The sequence below is a fragment of the Perca flavescens genome, chromosome 5, assembly GCF_004354835.1.
Source record: "Perca flavescens isolate YP-PL-M2 chromosome 5, PFLA_1.0, whole genome shotgun sequence".
Lineage (NCBI taxonomy): Eukaryota > Metazoa > Chordata > Actinopteri > Perciformes > Percidae > Perca > Perca flavescens.
In genome coordinates, this window is record NC_041335.1 from 18,432,224 (window position 1) to 18,459,065 (window position 26,842).

Consider the following 26,842-nt stretch of genomic DNA (forward strand, 5'->3'; position numbering starts at 1 on the left):
CTTAATCAGACAATCTAAACGGTAAAGAGCTACTGGTGTTACATTGGCCATATAATCATGTTCCGTGAATGTCATATCAGCAGGAGTTTGGGTTTGTCGTCAGGTTTGAAGATTTTCAACCGCTCCTGAAGGCAGCACCCTCCCTCCACATGTCATGGTGCATTACCCTCTATGCACATTAAACTTTTAAAATATACCAGCACCTCTTGGCCCTTGAGGTACAAGCAACCTATAATAAGCAATAAATTAAACTGAATTAAATCTTTTAGTTTCTTCCTTAATGTGCTTTGTGTTGTGATTGTCATTATTGATCAAGTCTTTGAACAAATTATACCTATAAAAAAAATAGGATTGAAACAAAATGAAGTAACATAATGGGACATTAAATCAAACCTTTTATTGTTCATGTGTTTGACATTTACACTTCTTACAAGGAGAAACTACTATTATCTTAACTAAAATATATTAATAGATCTGAGTGTATAAAGACATTTCGTACAGAGGAAAGGACAGAACATAAAAAGATGCATTTAAGACCCTGTATGAAAAGCTGCCATAGGCAAAGATAACTTGAACACCTTCCTATTGTACATTAACTTACCCCTAAATCTTCCTTCAGTCAAAAAGAAGCATTTGACAATTAAAGACACCTACATCCGATATTTGTGTGCAATCATTACGTCTATAGATATATATGCTTTACCATAATATCCAGGTTGTCCTCTAATAAAGGGACATTCAAGAGATGAGTGTGTAGATATGAATTATACTTGGTTTGAGTGGCACACGTTTGTATTTACAGGTATGACCCAATGCATTAGTACAGTACATTCCAAGGCCTCTGAGACAATCTTGTATGGTTGAGACAGAAAGCTGTTTTGCACATAAGAGGAACACTGTCCATCATAAAGGTAAAGCCTTGTAGGATTTATGTAAAACTTTTGCAGCAATATGGATGCACACAATGTGATTCCCCAGTTTCCTTTACCGCCCACCACAACATAAATAACATGTAGTAGCACATTAAGAAAAATGTGATGTGCTCTGTAAGGAACGTCCAAAATAGTGTGCAAAAAGGTTTTCCAAAGCATGATGAAAACTAACTATTAACATACAATACAAGATATGCTGTCAATTTGCGGTTATCATGGTTTTGTATTCTAAAAGCAGCAGTAGTACTTAACCATCTAAAAAGAAAATTCGGATGCTGAAAAAAATACTTTCACGCAGCCTAAAAACACAATATTAACTTTTTTTGTTCTTGATGCAAAAATACTAAAATAAAAAGGTTTCTGCATGGAATGCATGCATTTATATCTTTAAAAAAAGAAAAGAAACTAAGGGCAAATACAGCATATCCCTTACAGGCATCAAGGGTCAAAAATCAGGCTTCTGGTCGATTTTTGGCAAAAAGAAAAAAAGGAAAACAATGAGATGCAGGATGAGGCAGAGGATTGTCAGCATGCAACTTAAAGGAACCATATGTTAACAACAAGAGGATCTTTCTCTGGTCAATCCAACCATCCATTAGTGGAGAATTTTCCTCTTCTCTTCTCTTCTCAGGCATTACTTAAACTGCAACACAGAAGAAAAGAGACAAAGAGATAAAGATAAGATTTACCAACAAGTCACATCTTATTTTCTCCCATACCACATACAACTTTTTCTTTACAGCCATTACCGTGGTTTTGGAGTAAACGTTGGGTTTCTGGGCCAACGCAGGTTTCTTCAAGAGAGCAGGCTTGCTGGGTTTTGGTGACATGGCGACAGGATTGGCCAGCAAGGAGGTTTCACCGTTCCCCTCAGAAACCTGCTCTAAAGGAACTCCCGCCAACTCGTAGTGTTTCTTCCTCAGCTCGCCCAAACGCAGACGTTCGTTCTCCAACTGACTTTCTAATTCCAGCAACTTCACCTGAGGGACGGGAAATAAACAGATGGTTATGTATGGTCAAAACTGTTTCTGCTATATTTAGTTCACAGTTTAATCTGTTAGTGTTAAACTGTGTTTTCTTTAAGTTTATTTATGGCTGAAGATATTTGTTTCAATTAGTAGCCTCCAGTTTTACATAAGATTGCAGAAATCTGTCCTCACAACTAATAATGAAACTCATACTCACTCAGCACACACTGCAAAAATGTATCTTTCTAAACTCAATATCACAGAAATATAATATGGCCTGTTTTAGATGATGCCTGGAGATTTGCATACTTAAAATTAATTAAATTTAATTATTATGAAATATGAGGACCGAATGTTTTCAGTAGCTAACATAAAATATCAAAAGTACGCATACACTTGCAGCCTTTTGCAATCAATCTTCAGTCACGTGACTTACCTGTGACTCCATTTCTTCTTTTCTCAACTTGATGACGGACATCCCAGAGAAGTCCATGGTTTCTGCACATAAACCGTGTTTAAGAGTTATTAGGCAGATGCTCACCAGAGTCCACAACAATGTAGTACACAGACCAAATTGTATTCACCTTTTTCCTCCAGGTGCTCCTGGCCCGTCCTTGTTGAGCCAACCACATTAGCTGCCATTTCATTCACATGGCGAGAAGCCTGCTGGAGAACTGACAGCTTCTTACTGTTGCGGTCTGCCTTAACCTGAGGGCAAAGGAGAGCATTTGAGTGAGACCAGATGACCCAGTTTAGACAACCAACAAACTCATTAGCATAATACAATGTAGTATATTTATACAATAATAAAGTATCTCCAAATGTATTAACTATTGTATTTCTCTTGAAATTAGACCATTACCTTTGAGGCAGCAACCAGCTGTGCTGTGCTAGCAGCAATCTCGTGGGAGCAGACAATCAACTCTTCATATTTGCCTGTGTGCAGCACCACTTTATCAGCAGACTCCCTGTGAGGAAGCAGGTAAAGATGTTTATTGTGCCTGAGCTGCAACCCAACATTTCTAGCAATGTCCCTGGAAATAACTAGCTCTGACAGCTGCAATAATCCTTTTTTTTGTTATAATGGCACATGTACTTTGCAGCGACAAAGATTAAAAAACAAAATAAAATCTGAAGTTTCTCTATAATGTCACAAGCATCAACTCTTGGGCTGTTGTTGAATATTTATAAAGAATTACACCCTATGTCTTTTCCTAACCACTTTTTCTTGACCTCAATGAAAAACGTCATGAGGTCAAGAAAATATGTGAAGGAAAATTCATAAGGACTAAGCAAAAGACTAGCCTCGTGAGACCGTCCTGATCCCGCGAGCTCCAGTTTTCCACTCGCAGATCAGTCTGGCATCTTGAGATAGAGAAAATTTGGAGCCGCTCGCCAAACGACCGGGACAATCAGCGTTGGTTTTGAGGTGGGTTATGTGGTGATAGACAGATGGTTTATCCAATCAGCTAACCAGTATTTTCAGACAGCGGTAGCCCTAATTCTGTTAGCCGCTGCTAATGCTTTTTTTCTCTTGGATCCTTCTTTTGGAATATGGTCCGGGAACCTGAAATTGTGCCTTTTATTCCTAAATTCTCGTTACACAAATGGCAAATATCCTTTACCGACATGTTGCTTGCTTGCTGTGCTAACGAGCTATGCTTTGCCTGCAGCAGCAGGGGCTTGTGGTTGTATTTTCATACGCTTCGTGGATCTGATTGGTTGATTTGGCCCGTCTATCACCAACATAGGTGATAGACAGATGGTTCATCCAATCAGCTAACCAGTATTTTCGCCCCTTCCCAAAAGTTCTCCAACGGAAAGTTCCCAGATGGATATGCCGAGCAAACGTGAAGCGATCCATCTGGCGGAGTCAGGTTAGCAAAAGACCACTGCGGTGTAAAGAGAATCTGATTGCACTTGCACTCTGCTACGCAATGGCGGATGTTGTCAGGGCTTGTGAAACTACAATGTACCGAAAATGAACTACTAATAGCGCATCTTAGGTCTTCTTTTGTATGAAAATAATTGTTAAATTTAGGCAAGATAGGCATATTGTTTGTTTCCGTGAACAGCTGAAGGGTGCGTCCCTTTAAATGTTGCCACCGCAAGGAATGGTGGGACGGCATTATCTCCTTTACTTTAGTAAATGATGGACCAGTATACCATTTTCTAAAGCTAAAGGAACATTGAAGCACCTTTCCTTAGCATTAGAGAATTCGACCAGCTCTTATCATTGCTGCCACTTAAATACCTCCGTGTCATTTCAGTTAGGGACCTTCCTAAGCAAAAAGACTATTCAACCGCAGCTTTGTCTTTTTTATTAGCAAAGCAGCCACATCCTGTGTATACCATTTGTTAACAGTAAGAATCATAACTAATTTGACAGTAGTGTTTAAAAATGCTACAGGAAATACACTGAATGATATAAGGATACAAGATGTAATGTCCTATTAAACTTACACCATCTCGGTGGCTCCCCAACCCACAGCCTTGGCAGCAGAGATGAGTCCCTCAGTCCAGCGAGAGTTTCTGACGTAGAACTCCTGAATGGTGGCGGCGCCCTGAACAAGCAAAACAACAGTACTGTTAGAATTGTTAGTTGTATTTCTGAATGGAGCAGATCAGCTCCCGGTTTGATCTCAGAAACAAAAGCTGTTGAACTCAAACAAAATCGAGCTGCCAGTTTTGGATTCAAAATTAGAACAGCGTGACTCACCTTCCCACTCTCTACAATCTCCTTCTGCAAGTCTGTAGATGCTATGATAAGCATGCGGATGGCCTACGGAAGAGTAGATAATAACAGAAGAGAACCAAGAAATAAAAAAAACACACGTTCTTTTAATTAAAATATAGGATATATGCAGGGTAGAATATGGTGGTACAGAACATACAGTATATTAGTTAAAACACATCAAACAACAGTACCTTCATCAGGTCTGTGCAGCTGTTGAGGATTCTGTAAATAGTGAAATAGTTGAGTTAGAACAAATTGTACACTGTGATTTATAGGTTTTTCTTCAGTTCACAACATTCACTAAAGAATGACAGGAAAGACAGGTAACAGACAGAGGATGCATTTTGGTACTGGGCTCTGCATACAATTATTAGCGTGATGAGAGATTTCAAAATCTCAAAGACTATGACTGTCCCCAGTTTGATTTTAATTTAACCTTAAAAAGGTATAGTGGAGGATTTTCTTTTTCCTGGTGGATCATCAAGACTATTGGTCCTCCTAGTTGTCAATCATTCTGGTGATATGTTTACGTAAGGCCGTCGTACGTGCACGTCCCTAGCTTTCAGGTGTATATGTGTTGTGAGCTTGAGCTACGGGTTCAGCCATTCATTGAAGCATTGAAGCTTTTGGGAGAATATTTCACACGCTGGCGTGCGCTAAAAGCACAGGTTGGGCTTCCCACTGATGCTTCAGTCGTGAAGTTTCTACTCCACAGGTAAAGTTTGGCATGCTATTTGGAGAAATCCATTTAAAATCACTGCTAGTAAAAGTTGATGTAAGCTATGATTAGCGATGCTAGCCCTGGCACAAGTCACGCACCGCGCACACACGGTAAACATCTCAATTTGTGAAAAAGTGCAAATCTTCTTTTGGAAAGTAGGCTTGTATGAGCCATGCTGACAGCAACTTGTAAACAATGCACTCTCGTGCACACGTTTAATAGGCGTTCCCTCTCGGGAGCAGGCAGAGTGTTGCGCATGTGCATTTTTTCAAAAAGTACAGAGGGCGGTTCTTTTCTAAAATTCGGGAAAACCCTCCACTATACCTTTAATGATGATGCATCAAGTTGGCGTTTGAAGTCCCAAAAATTAACAAACCTTTCATTGACCTCCAGTTTAATTCCTGATGTGTCCTTTCGTGCCTGATTCATCATTTCCTAAATACAGAACCATACATGACATTTATTAGTTACAATAGATACACTGCACAACATTACAGGTAAAATCATTACAGATAATATTGGCACATCTTAAATTTTAAAGATTTAACATTACTTACATCAATCCTGCGGACTGCCTCCTCAATAGCTGCGGATGTTGCAGCCATTTCCTTTTCGACCAGATCTCCTAGCTCATCCTGACGAATGTCCATGCCTTTTGGCCGCAGCTCCTGGATCAAACAAGAGGAAAAATGATTAGTAATGATTAAAAAAAAACCAAAAAAAACACAAATGAACAATATTGTTAAGGACTGGTGAAAACTGACCACAAATGTTAACAAGCCTTTAGGGGGAAATAAAATTGGATAGCCTGACAAATCATACAATATCATTACACAAATATCACAAATTATATTTCCCAATCCTCCAACACTACATGGAGGTTGTTGGATGTGCTTCCTATGGATTTCTTCTTTTTGTAGAGGGAAGCTAAAATAGTTCACGTATCAGTAATCCAACACCCACTGACACCAAGTCAAAGTCAGAGGCAAAATCTCAATTTCAGCAATTCATGTTAGGCCTCCTTGGAAGCAAAAAATAAAATACATATATATCATATTGAGGGTTCATTTCCACTTTAAATTAATGTGAGACCTGTTGGTGTTGGAGTACTGACACGTTTACCTCACTGTCCCAGAAACAAGCAGTGGTAGGAATCCGTACAGAAAATGCCCTGGCAGATTTAATAAAATAAATAAATAAATAAAAATAAAGATATTTGGTGTTAGTGTCTCTCACCTGGCCCAAGTGCAGGATCTTTTGAACAATTACGCGAATGGAGGCTGGGTCCGCCCTTGGGAGGGTGGTCTTGGACTTCAGTTCCCGGAAGAACTGCAGACTCTGAGTGGCACAGCCTCTGCAGTTCTCGGTCAGTCCTAAGGGGTGTAAAAGGGCAGTGATCAACTATTGGCATCATGCAGCATTCTTTTTACACTGACACATTTAAACCTCACTAAAATGAGATGAGATGTGATGAATGTCCTGGGTTGTAAGAACTAAAATCTACACGTATAACTTGTATAATGCCATGAGCTAGTCCAGATATTCCTTACGGTCTGCATGGTCAGTAGGTGCCATGTGTGCAGTGGCGCTGCCGTTGATGATTGTATCCGCAGCCAAGTGGGAGAACTGGGTCAGAGCCCTCAGCAGGCCTCCAGCATCTGGTTACAAGAGCATACATAAAGAGAGCAGTATGCCACATTAACAGACCGGCCACAAACGGTCATAAGGTCAGCAGGATCATGTTGAATAAGAAGCAGACCAAACTCACCCCTCATGTTACTCAGATAATCTGCATGGCCCTTTTTCATTTTGTCTACAGAGCCCAATGTGGCTTCTGCCCGATTTACGAGGTAATCTGTGTTTGCAGGACAAACAAGAGGATTGAAAAAATAAAAACATAAGCTTTGTTGAAGTCTTCAGAATAGACAATACACTGTATATGGTCAACCAGCCAGGGTCAAGGTTGTTGCTTTTTTACTTATTTAATTCTCACAAACATCTCTTACTTTGTTGTTGATCTGTTCAGTTTATGTCTGGTAAAATAATAAAGTAGGGGACTGACCTGGAGAGCTGGTGCAGCGTATATGAAGGGGATCATCTAGTTTAGCAACAGCATCTTGGATGATGTTCTCAGCCTCTGTGACAGTGCCCTGCAGCAGAGCAAACTGCTCCTCCAGAAGCTTCTGCTTCAGCTGCTCCTCCTGACTTGACTACATGCATGCACACACAAATGCACATTCAAAAGAACATGCATACATGTATGGTTTAATACTTGTTGATGACAACAGAATTATACTGACATACAGATGTTTGACTTTTGTATCAGAACATCTCATGACAGCCAATCTTGAGTGCACATTGCACCCAATAATACAGTTTCATCAACAACAAGATTTACTGTTTGACTGATTTGACCAAATGAAGCCTGTGTCCACACTAGGTGCAGTAAGTACAGCAGAAAGCGGGAAGTCTGGATAAAATATTTGCACATTTACATGCATCCATGTACACCCATATTCTGCTTCATGTTCAATACAATCACAAGTATTTTTAAAAATCTTTATTCATCCAAAATTATTGTGGAGCATACATTCTTTTTAAGTAAATTTATAGCTTAGAAGCTTGCTTCACATTGACTACATTTACATGGATAAAGGACTTATTCCAAGACCATTTATGTGAGCTGTTTTTATATAGTATATCTTTATAGTGCCTATAAAGCTATTCTGTGTATTTCCTGTGTTTTTGATTAGCCTGATGAATACATGAAGATGCTTACTCCAGATTACACTACAGCACACTTTCCCTGCAGTATTCAGACCCTGTCTTTCAGTTATAATGTCGCCATGGTATAGCCTTCCCTTGTGGCCATCTTTGTACAAAATAAGCAAACAATTGTACATCAAGGCTTTTCCTTTTCAGTAGAGCGTGTGTCATCAACCAGTTTGGACGCCATTATTTGTCACAGCATGTTTTCTAAAATGCCTTAAAAACTGATTGCAAGTCAAAGATTGATGAAGTGTATACTGTACAGTACAATATTTGGGCTTGATTGTAATGTGATTAATAGCTTTAATTATGAGCCTGCATGCTTTTCTGAAGCAGACAGACCTAAAATACTGCTGAATACAACTTAATGTATTGAGTTGAGACTAGTCTGCTGTTCACACTGCTGAGGTCGGCTCGACCGTCCTGACTCACCTTCTCCTGCAGTTTTCCCTGCAGCTCTCCCAGCTCCCTGCTGTTCCTCTCTCGCTCCTGCTGAAGTGACGACTGCTGCACCTGCGCAGCCTGCCGCAGAGACGACAGCTCCGCCTCCTTCTCACTCACAGATCGCATCAGACGCTCCTTCTCCGCCTGCAGAGCCGTCACTGAGCTGTTCATTTGCTCCGTCGTCTGGCAAAGAGAGAAGCCAGAAGAGGCAGATGGCCGTGAGTGTCGGAAGGAAAGTCCATCCGGAAATGTGTGACATGCCTCAAGCCTCCAAACATAGAACTCTAAATACTAAATGATGGTGAATTAGCTAAACATCATCAAGGTTGTTGCTGTATTTTACTGTTACAGATGAACCCTCACCTTCTCGCTGCTCTGCAGAGTCCCCTTGATGCGCATCATTTCTGCCATCTTCTCCTCCAGCTGTCTCTTCAGCTTCTCCATTTCAAACTTCTGCTCTTCCAGCTTCAGTGACAACAAAACAGCATTATTTACATACATCTACACTGCTACCTTGAAACTTCCATGTTTTCTTTAAAAAAAAAAAAAAAAAAGGTAGATGTCAAAACCACCAACCTTTATGTCAGCTTCCTGTTTTATTCGATCAACCTCAAATGACAGCTGCTGTTTGGTCCTCTCCACTTCTTCCTGGGTCTGCTGGGTTGCTGATAGCATCTTTACAGTGTCTGCACTCTGTCAGCACAATAACACATTTATTGTTACCACTCACAGCCAGGTGCTGACATCTAATTTAAAACAAATAACTCTGGACTGGTCTGCCGTCTGTACCTTCCGAAGTAGTTCAGCATGGCTGGCCACAAGCTCCGTGTGCTTCTCCTTCATTTTATTGTATCGCTGCTCAGTTGCCTGCGCTCTTTCTGCACAGCAAAGAGAGGACAGCGTTATTGTATGTACTGGACCACATTTTGTCCATGAATATGAGACAATGACTGTATGTTTTACTTTCTGCTTCAATGAAGAAGGCCTGTGAGCTCTCATGTTCTGCGTTTCGGCGACGAGTAGCCTCCAGCTCCATGCGCAGTTGTTCATTTTCCACAAGAGCATGTTGTTTCTGTGCACGCTGTTCTTCTAGTTCTGCCTCTAAACTGTTGATTTGGGACTTCAGCTGTGTGATGTAACGCTGAGCCTTCAGGAGAGGAAAAGAGATTGACGCTTCAGGAATAATCCACTTGCGTCAGTACATATTCCGTTTGTTCAGCATTCAACATGACAATCTTGAAATTCACACTCATAAGATGCATTTATTTTTGCAAACCCCACCAGCTCATCTCTTGATAACGGACAAATCTTATTACATGATCTTTTTACTTTACATCTGCTTTTGTAGCAACAGAAAACGTGGGGCACACAGCAGAGAGAGGAAAGATGTAAGACAAAAAAAGCAAAAAAGGTTGCAAGCTGGAACCATATCTGTGACGTAAAAAGTCACAACTGGAAATCCTTGTCTCTTTCAGAGGCTACTTGCCACATTCCACATGTCCCGAGCGGCATTTGCATCCACCCAGCACATGACCAGATTCCTTTGCATGTAGATAATAATGGCCTCTGCAGTCACAGCTCTTCTATGCACACAAAAAAGGTTTGAAACCTCAGCAACAGGTGATTCAGTCTCAAAAGTCCTTACCTCTGCTTTGACTCTCCCCAGTTCTGCTCTCAACGACTCCAGGTCCAGCTTCAGGCTCTCAATCTGGAGATCTCTGCCGGACAGAAAACACAACGTCATAGTGTGCTGACAGAGTGCATAGTGAAACCAAATAGTATGGTTGACACTCACAGGTTACAGTGAAAAAACACCCTGGCTCACCTGTCATTAATGCCTCCATTTGGAGGTCCAAACGTCTGATCAAATATGTCGAGTTGCTGAGAAAAAGTAAAATAATAAGTGAAAACAAATGTAGAAAACATAATGACAGAATTGTATGAGTACTTGTGTGAGTGACTGTACACCTGCATGCATCAGTGACTTATGTGCCATACCTGTGGCTGTGCCTGTATGCTGGCTGTTGAGGCTTCGCTGATCTCGATGAGCGGCTCTGGATCGTCATCATCGTCTTCTTCTTCTGGTTGCTCTGGTTCGTACTCATCAGGGATGACCACCACTGGCTTCACGTGCTTGGCCAGCGAGGCTGCATGCAGGAAGTTCGGTGGGGACTGACAAAGAGACAGAAAAAAAGTGGGTATTGGTTAAATTTGTAAAAGTGCGTTACCGTTTTATTTATGATCGACTATGAGAAAACCTTTATTTACAGGTTTAAACGGAGCATAGTTGTCTATGTAAACATTAAGCCAATTTCCCCAGTTTGTTGATAACTGTAGCAGCTCTCCCCATCCCTCTGAGCTCTTACATCAGGCAGCTTGGGAATCTGGATCAGTCTCTTGAAGTACAGCATGTCTCTGGCTTTATTGAAGAAGGTCTTAAGACTGTGGGACAAAGGACAATATATTTTCTAAACTTATTATAGATGGCTTCTGATGTGTTTTACAACAGTTGGCAAGTATGGCAAACGTTTGTCATTGTACTAAAATACACATGAACTATTTAGGTAAAACAATTAAATTACATACACATTATTACACATTTGTAATAAATATTAGATGTGTGAATATAATGGCACCATTTCCCCAACCCTGGACACTCCTCTCTGAACTCAGCAGCAAAGATATAAATGTGTCTGTGACCGTGACACCAACTGACAAAGGGCAGGGGATGGGAAGATGTGAAGGGAACATTTGCATGGGCACTGCTGGGTGAGGCAGGATTATGTTGCACACAACTCTCTCCCATTTGCTGTCTCATTCACTCGTAGCCTGTGTTCACGGATGACCTACCTGTGGAACTGGTCATGAAAACGATCACGGTGACCTTGTAAAGTGTCAGCGGGGAGACCTGAAATCCACAACATGGGACAACGTTTTTAATGCTTTGAGACACATAACTAATCTCAAGGCCTTAGCTTAAATTATAGCCATAATTTACTCAATTTATTTTATTGATATATAACATTTAACACATTGATCCCAGGCTAAGAGGTAGTAATAACTGTTCTTACAGGCATGCAGCTTGAATAGCAGCTTGACGGTGAAGTGGTAGAGGTGACTACAGTCCTGGATGACTTGGATGAGTGGGGCCAGCCGACACTGGCCTGATGTGAGAGTGGAGATGGCGATGGAGGTGTTGAGCTGTCGGATCACTGGGAGAGAGATCAAAGACCGGAGCATACAGTGCATGTTAAGGATCTCTTCTGACTGTCACTTACCAAACATTTTGTTGTGTACTTGATGCCTGTCTAGTCCTCATTGGATTATTGATAAAGGAATCTTGTGGTGCAAACATAGGTTGTACTTTACGCATTAGGTAAATCATTCTGATGAGGGTTCTTTGCAGATACCGTTGGTAAAAAAAAAAAAAATGGCAGACTCCTCCATTGAGACACTTAGCGTTGCAGAGTGAGTTTTCACATTCGGTTCTTTGGTTACTTAAGTGCCTAGCTGATTGCTGAGGTAGCATACTTTCAGCAACATGCAAACATTAGTAAGGAAATTTTGTACCAATGACATGAGAATGCATGTGTGAGTACAACTACAGAGTACACTTCATTCACATTAGAGCTGCAAAATATCTTTATGGTGTTTGAGATGTGATCCTGGGCCTCCACCCTGCAGGCATGGGAGGAGCATACCATTGCAGTTGGTCCGGAGGAAATCAACTTAATGTCCTCTAATTGAACGCATTTCCTCATCAATTAAAACACAATTTAGGCCAAACAGGAGGACATGATTTAAAACCAAACCACATGATTGAAATCCCTTTCCGAAAAAAGGACAAAAGTTGCTCACAATAACCCTCTTCAAAAGGGCTCGCGTTTGTACATGAATAGATAATGTCAGCAGGCTGCAGCCCTCTACTGTAGCTCAAGTTTCTCTTCCTTGGAAGAGTACGATAGGGGAAAGGTGGGGTTTTTTTTTCACCTGTCTCAGCTAGCCTCAGCTCTGCGTCCAAGTAATCAAACACCTCAACTGTGAGCTGGAACCTGCAGGAGAGAAGTTGATACCTCCATTAGACATAAAAGAGGCCCCATTCAGAAACAATGATGATGTGACCAGAGGCCTGTACTACGAAGCAGGATTTGGCGTTAACGAGCTAACTTAAGGTTCAACCAAGGATTTTCTGTACCACACCGGTAGATCAGTTATTACCGGGTTCAATCGCCGTGGTAACTTATGCTGAACACCTAACCTGGTCGGGAGCAGGTTAAGTTGGAGATCAGATTTACCGGTGTAATCGCACCGCCTACTGACCAATCAATACTCGATTGATAACGGCGTCACCGTTCTTAGAAGATCAGGCGGAGCTCGCATAGAGAGAGAGAGAGAAAGAGAGAGAGAGAGAGAGAGAGAGAGAGAGAGAGAGAGAGAGAGAGAGAGAGAGAGAGAGAGAGAGAGAGAGAGAGAGACTGATAAAAGTTAAACATTTAGAGACAAAAAAAAGAAAAAAATGTGAGTACTGTTTCACATTGTGTACACTTTGTATGTTTGGTGCTCAATAAACATTTAAAAAAAAAAAAAAATCATTTAGAGAACAACAACCCCATTAACATTCCCTGATGGGTATTTTTATGAAATATATATATTTTAATGGGAGGGAATTACATATCGGCTATTTGTCGGCTTCTTGAGCCGTGTGTCGCTAATGCGCACATCGGTTTGAATTAGGTTTTATTTATTATTTATTTATTATTAATTATATTTTATTTGCTTTCACGATCGCTTACCACTGCCAAGGTTGCAACTGAAATTAAAGGCTAAAGCAACGACAGTTTATGGAAAGCACATGTGTAATTATGGTCAGATCTTGGTCCTGACTGATGAGGAAGTAATATTGATAAGTGTCGTGATTTACGCATCTACAGCGTCCGCTTGCTTTTTTTTTGCCAGCTTTCCTTCCGGTTTTAGAAAGCAGCGAATGTATTGTGTTTTCCCTGTAAAACCGTGTCTGTGTTCTTCTTATTTATGTAGAATTATAATTTGCTCTTCTTATATAAAACATGCGGCTCTGGTAGATGTTGGTCGTGCTGTGCAAACACCACCTTTTTTATGTGAACGCGCGCGCCACTGGATTGGGAAACCCTGGGTTGACTGAACTAGTTGTTAACCGCCGTCGTGACACAGCTTATGCGGGAGCGCGGTTGTTAGGTTAGGTGAAGCCGGGTAAGTGAAATAAATCCAGGCCATGCTGATCTTGCTTCGTAGTACAGGCCTCTTGTGGAATTAAACGAGTAACATTTTTTAACTTGTTTGGGTGGCAGCAGCTGTGCTTATGACTGATGATTGAGGATTTAAGGCCAAACAGATACTTAAAAAAAGTAATCCACAGTATTTGTAAACTCACACATTATTAACGTCCGTTCCTGCAGTGCGCTCCAGGACTTCATCTGTGGCTTCCAGGTTCGGTGGGATTTCTGAATGCTGTAGAGGTACATTTTTGGAGGTTTAGTGCCTATTCCCATCCACAGTATGAATTCTTACAAACGGTGTGGTGTGACCGTTAGAAAAAAATTGATTTACATACTTTTTCTCTTGTTATTATTAAACGGTTTGCATAGAATAAAATAATACTGAATACTCTAAACAAGATAACATGGAGCCATTGCGTGTCTTTGTCTGAGTACGGTGTGATGCTGAGGAAAGAACAGGCGCTCCCTGACTAGATAAGGGAGACGTCATCGACTCTGACAAGATAACAACTGACGACATCAAACTCTGTATTATGATGTATTTCACACAGAAATAAGCTACTGTTTGAGGCTTACGTTAGTCTGTAGTGCGGAGACTGGCTCCTTGTTTTGTTCGCAAGTAAAAATGAACTTTGACTTCAGTGGTCCTGTCTATTCTGTCTATAATGTAAATTAGCAGTGACATACGACAGGATGCTCTTTACCTTCACATGAAACTCCATTTTTGTGCAGAGCAGCTTGGTATACAGAGCCACCAGCTGTCCGTATTTGTCATGGAGGTTGCTCTGGAAACCACAGGAACAGACAGGCAAGAATTAAGAACACAAATAATAATTAAGAACACAAATATACACACACACACATTATTTATTTATTTATTTATTTATTTATATATATTCTTTTGAATTATGGAAAATACTTTTTAAAAGATGTCAAAACAAATATGCAAAGACTCACCCATAGTTTCCCAATTTCAACTAGAGAACTGTGATGCCTCATGCAGTCTTGTAGAACCTGTGAAGGTGACAGCTTAATAACCAACTCTAGTAGTTACATTTAAAAATAATAAATGTAAGCCCTTTGCCTTTTCCGACAATCCCATAGTGTACAGATACAAATGTAACTGTAAGAGAAGGGTACTTGGTGCCGTACATTGCGGTGTCCGTCCCGCAGGACTTTGTGCAGTACGTGGCAGAACTTCCAGCTGAGGATGGAGCTGCTGGCCAGAGGGAATCCCAGAGCGTAGGACCAAAAAGTGTATGCTCCCTTCTCCCTGTGAGTCCCCAAGATGATTCCTGTTGTCGTGTTGTTAAGGAAGCACAAACTATCACAGGACTGCTGCCTATTCCACATACAACACGTGCCATTTCCCACATCGTCACAATGAAATGAAAACAGCAAACAGACATGTTGTTGATAGTTAGGTTTCCATGATGCACCTATTTAGGAACAATTATTAGGTACTATTTTATATTAATTTCTATCTATATCTCATTACTTTATCCTCCTGGGATACATTAACCCATTTGTGTACCATTACAGATTTAGGTGTTCCTGTAAGATCACACCCTAATATTCTGTTCAAACAGGAAATACATCAAATTACAGAATAAACATCCTCCCAAATTGCGGTTTCATGATGACTTAAATGTGCTGACACATTTCCCCTATGAAGGTAAACAATGACTCTCTGTCCAAAAACAGAGACACGAAAAGGGTATTTATGCCTTACAAGTTGTGATCTGAAGGCGGTACCACACACTACTGATCAAAACAGAACAGAAAAACTCTACTCGTTAGTTTTGGAAATGACAATTTGTTTTTAAAAAGGATACGTCGTACATGTTTCTCCTTCACAGGCGTCTCAGCAGAGGTGATGGCCTTGCTAATGCTGTTCAGCTAAAAAGGAGAGGAGAGAAGATTATATAAGATATCAGGCTGCTCTGCAATGGCAGGAATGAATCAGAAACTATGACTCTGCACGGTGTACACACAGCCTTGTACAGACAGACCTTCAGCTCTCACCTTATGGTAAGCCTGATATTAACGGACCAAAAACAGACAGTATTTCAACTAGATTTCTTGATGATTTGAATGGTTGTGATGCTAAGTTTAGGAGGGAAGTTTAGGAGGGATCCTCACCAGAACCACAGGGCACCCAGCGGGGCTGCTCTGCAACCTGCCCAGCAGGTAAAACAAGTGTCGCTGAAAAGTAGCAGGAAGTAAGAGATAGAGAAATCTCCACACTTTTGAATGTGTGTCCCCATGGACATTCACTTATTTCAATGAACCTTAGATACAGTGCACCACAGCCCAAAAGCAATATAACTGCCTGGTGTGGTTATGTTACACTAGAGTGCTCTCGTCATGGTCATACTTTTGTGCCGATAAAATAAAATTATAGGTTAGAGAATGGGAGAGCAATCCTTCATTTGAGAGAGATTTACTCCTTTGGTCACCTTGCTGAAGTGCTTTTGAACAAGACATTGAATCCATCTCCCTGGTTGCTGTCTTGTTACTGACCATGCACTATAACCTTTTTGGATGTCTATTGGTCTTTATCCAATTATCACATTATTATTAATGTTTAAAAAAAACTTGAATCTGCAAATGTAGATAAATCCCTTTTAAGCTAAAAGTGTAAGTTTTTCTTTTATCAATTATTTCCAAGATCAACAGATTATAAGCAACCATTAAAAAGTGAGTCTGAAAACAAAGACTGCTCTGCCACTGTTTCATGGTAAACCTTCACTAACAAGAATGCATTTCTTCAGTTTCTTTATACGGAAATAACCATGGAGCTGATCATGCCTGACAGCAGCTGTGTTGAGGGCTTTGATTTGCAAAGAGAAAGCATGAACAAAATGTAGTCTAAATTTGATGCAAGCCAAAGATGAACAATGTTCTACATTGTGGGCTGTATGATGTGCAAGGAGTTCCACAGTTTGAAGTATTTTTTGTTGTGGGCAACAGAGATAATATGTCTCTTTTTCCTCGTTCCTGTCTTTTAAAGTAAATTTAAATTAATTTAAATGAATTTAAATTTTTGCCCGACTGCACAGCAGAGGAATGTAGAACTATCTCTTACACAATCAAACACGCTTGACCATGATGTCGCCTTTGTGGATCCTATGAGAGATATTTGACTCACTTACACATGACGATTACATAATGATCAAAGCTGTGGCTACACAGAACAATTACCCTGCTGTGACCCCACCCACAGCTAAATCAGGCTTAAAAATGTGTGGTGTGGTGTGCCCTGCCTTAAGTCACAATTCAGTGCTGTGTTTTGTTTGAGGGCAGTGTGCTGAAAAAGTAATCAACACTGGGCTAGAGAATAACTGACTCTACAGTCCCATGTCCCACTGAGGTGTCGCAAACAAATAGACAAGTTAGTCAAAACCTGCAGGAAAAAAAAAATCTTTAATTTTCCCACATGCTTAGCTGTGATTGTTTTAATATTTAGGGACTTAAGTCACAAAAATAGGACAAAACTAAGACAATACAAAATACAATACAAGTACAGCAATTTAAATGCATATCTACTTGTTTGTCATGTGGCCTTTAACACATCTGGCCCACAGTATCTGTGTGATGCTAGCAAGGCAGCTTCACCATCACAGTATTACATAATAGACTAATCCAACATGCAGTTCAAGCATTAAAAGAGCAACATTTTCACTCTTGGCCTATTTTCCCAAAGTATCTTCCTGCATAAAAAGGCTCCTTTAACATGAGTGCGTGCCCATAATATGAAGTAGAAGTTGCACATACCAGTAAATGACGGTATAAGACTGTGGTTCTTTGGTATTACCCTCAAACACAGGTTGAGAAATCCTTGTCACATCTCGGTTTGAAACATAATCACATATCAGTGGCAGAGGCCCCTGATCCCACAAAACCCTAAAAAAAAGCCTCTTTAATACAATACAAAACCTGAGAGTTACCGCCCCACCCTACTCCACACACACATAACCACCAAAACATACATGGTCACACAACAAAGCACAGAGGGGCTACGGTGGCATTCAGAGTGAGAGAGGGGTGTATTGGTTCATAGGTGACCCCCCCCCGCCTGCTACTGACGCAAATGAACTGCTAGTTCCTCGTTTACACAGGGCAAGTGCAGCGGGCTAGCATGGAAGCATGTGTGACAATGAGGGGTTTGTTGGGGGAGGAAGGCCGACAGCTGGGGTAGACGATTGGGTTGGATGGGAGCTGCGCTCTGGCACACAGAGCCTGGCACTGAGGTCTCAACAGATGGCCACTGAGCAGGGAGGCTGCAGGGAGACTACCATAGTACATTCAGGATGGCTGTCAGTCAGAGAGCAGCGAGAGAGCAAGGAAAGGGACGGAAAGGAGAAGGACACAGAATCCATGACATGAAGTGGATGGTGTCCAAATACTATACTACTTAACTGTAACAATGCAGATATGAACACCAGCTAGTGTTGCAGCATTTTGGGAAATAATAAGTCAATTTCAGTGTAATGGGAGCATTCCAGTGTAATACCCTTACATGTCCTGGCTCAAGGCTACTAGGGAAGCAATTGGGCACTGGTTCTATGGGGATCAAACTAAAGTAGCAACCCTTCAATTACTTGCAGGACTGAAACTAATGATTATTTTAATAAACCATTTATCTGCCCATTATTTTCTTGATTGCCCATTTGGTCTTTACAACATCAGGAAACCGTGATCAATCACAATTTATTAGCGATAAAGGTGACTTCATTACAGCTCTAATTTCTAGTCAGCTACTTTAATTGCCTGCAAATTTAACTAATTATTTAACTATACGTTTTTCACTATAACACACAAAAGCTCTGCTACGACACATTACAATTTCTCACTATCAAGCATCACTATCAACCTACACCCAGGTCACACACACTAACAAACACAGATAGCATTTCCTTAATGCCATGGTCAAAGGTAAGTCAGATGAAATCCAAAACTTTTTACTAACAAAGCAATTCGGTCAAAGTGCTCCAGACATGCGGACACTGTTGACTGTCCCAACAAGTTAGTGCTGCATCTGGTTGAAGTGTCAGTAAATCCTCTGATCAGTAGAGAGGAGAAGTGAGAGGAAGGGAAAGCCTGGACTAATCCCCGAGGCCTGCCATAAGTATCTATTGCCAGCTAGCATTAATGTAGCCTCTACTCACTCCACAATCTACAGCCTCCATGCTGCATGGATACCTCCAACCTCGAGGCGTCTCTGCCTTACCTTGTCATCTCTGCCTTTCAGCAGCATGTCCATGTGCTTTGACATCCTGGTGTGGCAGAGTGTTTGAAGTTCATGAAGTCAAAGCATCAACGCTACACCTGAGCTGCTTCTCACTGGACATAATGCCCCAAGGCAAGAGCACTTATTGCAGGTCCTTATCAGCTTAATTCAACAGACTGCTGCTGGGGCTCTGGCTGACAAGGTCACAAACAGACTTTAGCACAGCTCACACCTATTAGCTACATGTAGCACTAACAAGAATGCCAACAGTTTTTACCTATCCAGTGTATTAAATCAGAGAAGCAACAAAGGAAATGTAAAGTGAAAGTTAAATATAATCAACACCATTTTCAGTAAATGAAAGTCACTTGGATTTGATATTTGATATAAGTGTTCCAAATGCTCTTCAATCTCTTTTCAACTTGTTCTGTAGTTGTAATGTAATATGTTTTCTCAGATCAAATGCTTTTAAAAAAGGTTGTTTTGATATTTTTATTAACTTTATATTGCTCCTATCCTTCTGCTTCTTTGTCCCTTTCTCCTAATTAAAACTAGCACAGCCTCTCCCACATCAACACAGGCAATAACCCTAGCACACAAGCCCACACTGGATAGTTTTGTATCCTTCCAATTGCTCATCCATTCCTAAACAGATACAGTATATAAACTCTTCCAGCCCAGACACCACACATGTTGTTCATCTGATGTTTTGTAAAGTTGTAATCCCTCAGATTTACTTTCTATTTTATTGTTAATGTTAAAACATTGCCATATAAATTCACATTAACATGGGAAATTAACTAATAGTGTTCATAAATCATATCCATTACCAGTTTCATCAGATTAAAAGGACACACCTGGATATTGGCCACTATGAACAACATCAACAAAGGCAGTATGGATGAAATTAAAATAGGGTGACTAAATCAAGTGAACGGATGGCTGCACAGATCATATAAGGTTATGTCTAAGTTAATTGTTAATACAGCATCCACTAAAATATTCAACAAAATATAAGCTGTTCTTTTGCAACCATGACTGTATGTTGTCCAAGCTGGTTAATTAGCTCATGATTCACATGATGTTCATGATTAGCTGACATAAGCTCTCACTGCAAAAACAAAGTCTTCACTTAACACATCAGCATATATTTTAATGTGTGACACAATCATGACCAACATGCTGTTAATTCTCTCTCTAAACTCCCACTCAGTAGCTGTTTACCTTCCTCCCATCCCCCTTTCCTCTCTCTCTCTCTTATGGGCGCTCACTCAGGCAACAGGAGTGAGGGAACACGAACACACACACAAACACACACACACACGAACACACACACACACGAACACACACACAAACACACACACGAACACACACACGAACACACACACACAACCTTGGTACCGAGGTCAACAAAGAGGAGAGAATGCAGGAGAGAGTGAGGTGCAGGAGTTTCAGTACTGGGTGAATCAGCATTACGGAGAACCGCTAGGACAAGAGACATAATATATAACGGAACTCCCTACACTACTAGTTGAGTCTCCACATCCAAACGACTTGTAGTAAAATGCTGATTGGGAGGCGATATAGAGCCCTACAATAATCAGGAGTCCGATTATTCCTCATATGCCAACCTCATTTGCACATTGCCCAGCGGATTCATTCAGCTGAGCAGTGCACCAGTCATTCATCTAAACAAGAACATTAGTTCAAAGCAGTTAATTGAACTTGTTCCACTCAATTCTGAATATGCTGTTTAAAACAACACTTTGACGATTGTCTTTTACATACAACCTGCCTTGCTGAACATTTTTCCACAACATGGAACTATAACTATGCCTAGTTTTGAAATGAAAACTGTACCTACTAGCTGCCATTTGATGCAACAATAAACAAGTGAACTCAGGGCAACAGACATGCAGTAAGGAGGGGACTGGGTAAAAATAAATAGGGGCTTTTTAAATGTTACAATGTGATGTGATGATGATTAAAATGTAACATATCATTTATTCTATTTTGTGAGAAAGAAAGGGTGCAGATAAAAGACAAGCAGGGGCCCAAGCCCCTCAACTTCACGTGCTTCAAAAGCAAATAAAACACTGACAGAGCAATATACACAGAGTGGAGGAAAAGCTCAGCCCATTTTAGATAGCATAATACTGGAAGTGCTGTAACTCTAAACTCCAAAGCAGCCGTTTAATCTCACGTTTCCAAGTCAGATTAGGGTGTTTAAGCATTAAGTCATCAATTAAAGTATCTTAGTATGAAATATGATAGTAATGAGTATAAAGAGTTTATTGGTGTATATTGGTGTGCAACCAGAAGTCCCATGCACCTGTTGTTGCATGAAGAATGATGCAAACCTCACTCTTCAGTGCACACATTCAAAGGAAACTGAATCTGATTTCTTATTACTCCACAAGGTAATATCTCAAAGTTTAAGCACTATCCAGTTGTGCCGGTTGTGTCCTAATAGAACAATGTTCAACAATAAGGCTGTTAAAGACAGAAAAACAAATGATTGTAAAGAAGGAAAGGTGGCCAAACAGGAAGGACTAGATCAGCACGATACCTATGGACAGACTTCAGAGATAAATGAATGGTTGGCTTTCAGTCTTCTTGTCAAATGCATCTAGATTACATGGTCAAATCTTTCAGAATTTAGACTTAACTGCAGCACCTGGCTCTGAAAAACATTGTGAAATAAACAAGTTTGTCAAGGTGATAATTGGAAACGTGGCCTATGCGGTACGCACCGCACACACACAAACGGTCACCCGGTGAAGCCACAGCAGGCCTGAATAAAGCGCAGCTTTCTCATCCAGCAGTGAGCATTAACCCGCCGAGTCTTATATTTTTACCTGCTGCTTGTCAAAATGTTCCCTCTCCGCTCCGAGATCTGTCCGCCTGGATTTCACCCGTGTGGGCACACGTCTGATGCTGTTCATCCTCTAGTTTTGACAATGACGCTTTTAGCAAGAACACTACTTTATTTGAGGAGACAAAAAAAAAAAAAAACGTCCAGACGAGAGGAAATATCAGAGGTTTCTTCTTCTACATAGACTCCAGTCTCTCTGTGTGTGCGCGACGGACATCTCCAAGCTGCGGCTTCATTGCTGGGGATGCATCGCGGCTGAAGGAGGAAGAGCAAGTGAGTGTTTGCTTCGCATTACGTGGACGGATCCTCCCCCAAGGTGGAGGAAATCATCATCGTGTCTTCTGCCGCCGATCCTCCCACTCACATGCCAAATGTTCTATCTTTATACCATCACAGTGTTTTAAATCAGCATTTCCATTATTATATTGTGCTGTGTTTTCCGTTTTTTTTTTTTTGCACAGCTCTTCCGTCCGTCTCCTTCAGCTGTAGGCAGTGACGTCATCTCAATGAAATCAAAACGCCCGAGGATTATTTCAGTTTTTTCCCCCCTCTTTATTATTTTAATCCCAGGATTGTATCTTCCAGTACAATAACAGTCAAGTGGTGAAATAAACCAGGAAATGGAGGTCTGATTAAACTCAGAGGATATACCTACATTTTGGTAGACTGCTGTGACACATGGAATTATAGGCCAGGCCAACAACTAGCCTACATTTTTAAATTTATGTAGCCTACTTATAAAGCGTCATATTATTCACCATATCTAATACAAACAGTGTTATGGCATAAAGCAAACTCAACCATAGTTTAAAATGAATGTATTGGGTGTGTATTGGGTCTGTTAAGCTGAGGTGCTCATATGGTTGCAGTTAGTTGTGTCCGCAAGATGTTTAGGCAAAGAATGATAATAAGTGCTCTACAATAAAATGAACAATGTTCAAAATGTCTTCAGTCTTTTAGGATAACTCAATGACTTTGGGTGTGATAGAAACAGGAGAAAGAAAGCTGATAAGAGCAACAAAACATATTAATGGATTTTTCACTCAAACTCTCTTATATCCTTCTTTAATGCTTTGTGGGGGTTTTAGCATGCTGTGCCTCTTGGCTAACTTGCCTAACCATGGCTGACAAACCATATGACCTGAGGTATGTGAAATAACCTGTTTAGTCTGCTTCAATCACTGCTTCCTTCATCTTTTATCATTTCACAGCTTAAGCCAAAACCTTCAGAAATAAGTCAAACAATCACGATCCAAAGTCAAAAGTCGGACAATAAGAACAGTTGACTATATGCAACTCATGTGCAGTTCTTCAGTCCCTCACCAAGAGCAATAAGGAAACAAACACTTCAGTTGTTTCATATTTAATGCCCTGTCTGCATTTCAGTCATCTTCAAGGTTGTAGGACTGGAATTTCATGTTAGTTCCACCGGGTGGAGTAGTGACCATGATCTTTTGTTCCCAAGTATGCAGGTGAAAGAAACACAAGGGCTGATGGGACAACAGGAGAAGGGAACAAAGGGATGTGTTTGCCTGGCAGGATAAACTGGCTCTCTCACATTTTTGCGCACAGTCCGTACACTGCAAACACATTCTCAACTAGTCTCTGAACTGACAAGGCCCAACTCACATCCATTGATAAATTACTAAGTGGGAGCCCTGACATGTGAAATGAAAGTGACTGATATGATGGGAGAATGGTTCAGTGCACACTTGCGTGGGTAGTAATCAAAAAGCAGAGATGGAAAGTTTTTCCCCCACAGTTGCTTTTTTGTGATGTCAGTTTATATCTGCGTTAATGTTGTTTTGTAAAGCACTATGAATTGCTTTTATATGAAAAAGTGCTCCACAAAAAAAATCATTAAATGCTTAGCAATGGTAGCTACAGCCTCTCTCACTACTCACCCTCCTACTTCTACTTCTTCTTGACTCTGACATGTTTTGTACATAAACTGAACAATTACACGTTTATCATCTCTTAACTAATTTCTTGTTAAAATTTGCACCACCCAAATACTTCCCTTTGGAGGCTACATGAGGGGAGGAATGATCTCTGAAAACCAACTGAGGAAGACATGGTTCACATGACGCAGTCTCTAAAATATATGGCAAGGCCACATTTTCAAATGTTATCCACTAGACAGCAGTATAGGTTTATCAAAACTGCGTGTGTGAGCTCCCTAAGGCTAGCCTCTGTATTAAGTAAGGTTTATGAAAGAACCAATTCTTCACTCAACAGTGGCCCATTCAACATGACTAATTGACAGTAAATTATATAAATAATCATCACAAAACACCACAATAGACCGCACAAAAGGAAACAGACACTGCTGTCTTGTCAAGCTTCCTTCCTCATTATTTCTAAAGCAGTCTTAAAATAAGGTATCAGATTCAAATCTTGTGTTAAAATTGTTACTCTTCTTATTTGTGTTTATTTCAATGGATACATTACATTACATAACATGATTTAATTGTACAACAGTTCACTTGTTACATGTTGAAAACTAACCATCAGTCTCACCACCCCCAGAGCATTCTGCTCATCTGCTCATCTACAAAACCATCACACTTCACACCACCACCACCCGAAGGGCAAGAAATATTAATTTTAAACTTCATAGACACTACATGAATGTGTATCTTTGCTAACATCCACACCTGCACACAAACATATCCAAATACAAACAGACATGCATGCATGTGTTCACCAACAGGGATCTACACATGTGCACTCACGCACATACATTTCAGTCTATTTATACTGTGCATGTAGTGTGTGCAACAATGAGTTGAGTTTTTTGTTCAATCCAGCTGCAATTTTTGTTCTCAGAGTAACCAGTGTGGTGCAGCTGCTGCCATTTCTTACATCAAAGTCTCTGTAAAGCTGTTGGGTTAGCTTACCAAGACCCTTCTTTAAAACTGACTTGTTTTTGGATTAAAAAGGTAAAAGCATGTTTTTGCTTTGTTATTACTAGGTATTATAAAAAAGATTTCAAAAATAATTATAACAGCAAAATGTGATAATATTTTCCAGTTTCTAAATTTAAAGAGCCAAGAGTTTCTCAGGGACATTTGATAATGGTTATAATTGAAACAAGAACAGTTAAACATGCAGTAAATGGATTTCAATTGAAGATAATGCAATAAGATAAAGGACTCATTAGTGATTTTTATACAAGCCTCAAGGGCAAAATGTTTAAAGGGTTTCTACATGCAAGGTATTATAAACTGATAATGTTCAATAATACTGGCCCCTCTGATGCAAATAGTCAACCCTTCTTTAAAATAACTTTGTGTGTTAACATTTAATGAGAAGCAGAACCGCCGGGCTTCCTAGAAATGCAAAAACCCACATCACAATTTTTCCATATAGAGGTTTCCCTTTAAAGATGCAGTAGGTAAGACTTATAAAACTAACTTTCTGTCATATTTGCTGAAACTGACCCTATGTTCGAGTAGAACTACATTAAGCAGGTAATTTAAAAAAAAATTGAGCTCGTCTGGCACCACCTACAGCCTGTAGTGTGATGGGGGAGGGACTGAGAAGTTGTAGATGTTCAAATTCTTTGGCTAAATCCTGGATCTTCACAATCCTACCTACACCACCTTTAAAGAATGCAGACAGTCCTCAATGTGTTATTCCTCTGATCTGTAGCCAGCAAGTCAACACAAAACTCAACATGAAATGCAATTTCAATGGAACTCTGCTGATCAGTGTGCTCCCTCCACTGTTGGTGACAGAATTTGTTTTGGGAGTCCTTGGAAATGGTTTGGCTCTCTGGATCTTCTGCTTCCACCTGAAGCCCTGGAAGAGCAGCACGGTGTTACTCTTTAACCTGGCAATGGCTGACTTCCTTCTCATCATGGTTTTGCCTTTCCGTGCCAGCTACTACACCTCTGAGATCAAGTGGAAGTTTGGAGACGCTTTCTGCAACACCTGCCTCTTCATGTTGGCAATGAACCGCAGTGGAAGTACCCTCTTCTTGATGGCTATCGCTGTGGATAGGTACATGCGTGTGGTGCATCCCCATCATCCCATCAACTCTCTGAGTATCTCCAAAGCCATGTGTGGAGCACTTGCACTATGGTTGCTCACCATCTCAATGTCAGCTCATGTCTTCACTCTGCAACACAACAACACAACCTACTGTGAGAGCTTCATGATTGAGACTAAAGCCCGCAGTAATCTGACTTGGCATAAGTTTACGTTCCTCTTTTCCTTCTATATGCCTCTGCTTGTGATTCTCTACTGCACATTACAAATTATTGGCCACCTGAGAAGGAGACAGTTGGCCCAGCATGCAAAGATTAAGAAGGCTCTGTGCTTCATCACAGTAGTGGCGGTGCTCTTCATCATTTGCTTCCTCCCAAGCAACATCACACAACTGCTGATTTGGATCAAGTTACAACGAGCCGGCAGCACCCTCTCTGATCCTGAAGTCTGCCTTGCTCTGGAAGACCTGACCACCGCGTTTTACATCACCATTAGCCTGACCTATCTCAACAGCGTGCTGGACCCTGTGGTTTACTACTTCTCCAGCCCTATCTTCAAGAACATCTGCAGGAAAGCTCTTCATCTGTCCCAAGCAGACACTGCTGAAAGAGAAAGAGAAGGAGAGAAGAAAACAGATCCCAGTCACTCAGCCAGCTGTGATCACAAAATCTAGGAAATCATTGAGATAGATGCAGCTTGATTTAAAGTGTCACGTTTCTTTCAAACTTGTCATGTAAGTGCAAACGATTGTTATATTTTTACTTCTCATATACAGTAGTTATCCACTACTGCACCTAAAAAAAAGAATTGCCTTTGGAAAACAGATGCTCTTGTAACATTGGAAAGTTATTTTTACTTCTCTATATATTGTCTGCACTTTTTGAATATATTTCTTTTGCCACGTATGTGCTCATG

At 40.6% G+C, this 26,842-nt stretch overlaps 2 protein-coding genes across 2 annotated transcripts; one reads left to right on the top strand and one right to left on the bottom strand.

Moving 5' to 3' along the window:
- Positions 1-377: 377 nt before the first annotated feature.
- On the bottom strand, positions 378-22,439 carry hip1rb (huntingtin interacting protein 1 related b). The gene is made up of 32 exons (XM_028578820.1): positions 21,918-22,439; positions 15,662-15,725; positions 14,979-15,121; positions 14,784-14,840; positions 14,531-14,611; positions 13,982-14,058; positions 12,562-12,623; positions 11,643-11,783; positions 11,422-11,479; positions 10,938-11,013; positions 10,570-10,743; positions 10,397-10,452; positions 10,217-10,289; positions 9,535-9,718; positions 9,361-9,449; positions 9,148-9,264; positions 8,935-9,036; positions 8,560-8,754; positions 7,421-7,568; positions 7,127-7,213; positions 6,909-7,016; positions 6,595-6,731; positions 5,916-6,026; positions 5,735-5,793; positions 4,829-4,859; positions 4,620-4,682; positions 4,364-4,464; positions 2,763-2,868; positions 2,485-2,608; positions 2,337-2,398; positions 1,682-1,912; positions 378-1,575 (listed from the first exon to the last, which is right to left on the bottom strand). The coding sequence occupies exons 1-32, from the start codon at positions 22,002-22,004 to the stop codon at positions 1,567-1,569; spliced, it is 3,213 nt and encodes a 1,070-aa protein (XP_028434621.1). The 5' UTR covers positions 22,005-22,439; the 3' UTR covers positions 378-1,566.
- A 615-nt stretch (positions 22,440-23,054) lies between these two features.
- LOC114555472 (hydroxycarboxylic acid receptor 2-like) lies at positions 23,055-26,600 on the top strand. Its single transcript, XM_028577870.1, has 2 exons — positions 23,055-23,080; positions 25,589-26,600. The coding sequence occupies exons 1-2, from the start codon at positions 23,055-23,057 to the stop codon at positions 26,598-26,600; spliced, it is 1,038 nt and encodes a 345-aa protein (XP_028433671.1).
- Positions 26,601-26,842: the final 242 nt, after the last annotated feature.